We start from the raw sequence: 1,341 nt of genomic DNA on the forward strand, positions 1-1,341 counted from the left end.
AAAAAAATTTTTTTAAAAACCCCTTCCCCCCCAAATCTCCCTCCGAGAGACTGAAGCGGTTGTAATTAAAGAAAACCAAAACCAAAGGGAAAAAAACGCAATCGCCCCAATGGCCTCATGCTCCAAGGGGGAAATAAAAAACAGAGTTTAACAGAAGAAACAGTTGAAAAGGGGGTTTCAAACGAAGAGGATGCCCAGTATTAAGTATGGTTCACATATGCCATTACATAAGGGTGTCGTGGGGACAGTAGGGTTATGGGGTCATATGAACTCATGCGGTGCACCCAGTTCTCCTTGCCCTCTCACGCTCATTTCTCCTCCCCTCGCCATTCTCTTGTTGTTTTGCGAGTGCGCGATATTTGTCATCGTCGATTTTTCATTAAATCGTTTTTCTCAGAATTTTTGCACTGGGGGAGAAATTAAACTAAGATTCTAGGTCACGGGGACACAGTGCCACTGTCGAAGGATGTGAACTAACGTTGTGGATCAGCGTCGCGTCGTCTCCTGTGAAGGATGAGAACAGGTCGCAGGTCGTAGTAAAGTAACGTAAACTTAGGCTTCAACTAGTAGTTATCAAAGTCAATATATATAATGAAACAAAGGTCAGCCAAAAAATTATCCTTTCACATCATTTATGATGGATTTCAATCACTTTTCACTCGTGTGGACTGCAATATTGGTTGTTTATCAGATAACCATATAAAGCTACAAATGGACTGATCAACATTTGAATATATGGCCTCCCCTCACTAAAATGGTCCGCTGAAAAGCAGATAACCCAGCGGTCCCTCAACTGCCATTAAGCCTGCGCCCTCCAAACACAACGCCCTAAACCGTCGTTCAAAATATATTGAGAAGGAGGGAGAGCGCGCGGAGAGGAGAGGGGGAGAGCATGTCTGAGATCGCCAATAAAGTGCTGAGGAAATAGTCATTAGGATGTGGGCAATAGTTCTCCACAGGGTCAGGGTGAGGCCGGTCGCAGCCACCGCTTCCTCCCGCCTCTCTGTGTCTCTCCGACGCAGACATGAAGATCCCTCTGGCGCTCATCGTGGCCGTCTGCTGGAGCCTGGGCAGGTGAGTGGCGGGCGAGGGGGAGCGGCCACGGCCTCCTCAGGGCCCGGGGCGGGTGTTCACGGCTGCAGCTTCCCTGTCGGCGCCTGCGGTCTCTCCTCCGAGCTCGACCTCGCGGCAAGTACTCGAGGAAGGGGGGAGGGAGGAGGAGGAACGGCCGGAGTAAACACTCCAACGGGGTCGCCTCCTCCTCACCCCCCCACACACCCGCCTCCACTCCACTCTCCCTCAGCCTTCCCCCCCACTTCCACTTGTAACTGCAACTAGACA

The 1,341-nt window shown here is 50.6% G+C and overlaps 1 protein-coding gene across 1 annotated transcript in view; it reads left to right on the top strand.

The window, feature by feature from the left end:
• Nucleotides 1-683: 683 nt before the first annotated feature.
• Nucleotides 684-1,341, top strand: part of LOC119586341 (single insulin-like growth factor-binding domain protein-2) — a gene marked incomplete in the record, with an annotated part of 7,139 nt that continues 6,481 nt past the window's right edge. Inside the window, 1 exon segment of the mRNA XM_037935054.1 lies at nt 684-1,075. Within this exon segment, the coding sequence (XP_037790982.1) occupies nt 1,025-1,075 (51 nt within the window).

This window comes from Penaeus monodon, chromosome 21, assembly GCF_015228065.2.
Source record: "Penaeus monodon isolate SGIC_2016 chromosome 21, NSTDA_Pmon_1, whole genome shotgun sequence".
NCBI lineage: Eukaryota > Metazoa > Arthropoda > Malacostraca > Decapoda > Penaeidae > Penaeus > Penaeus monodon.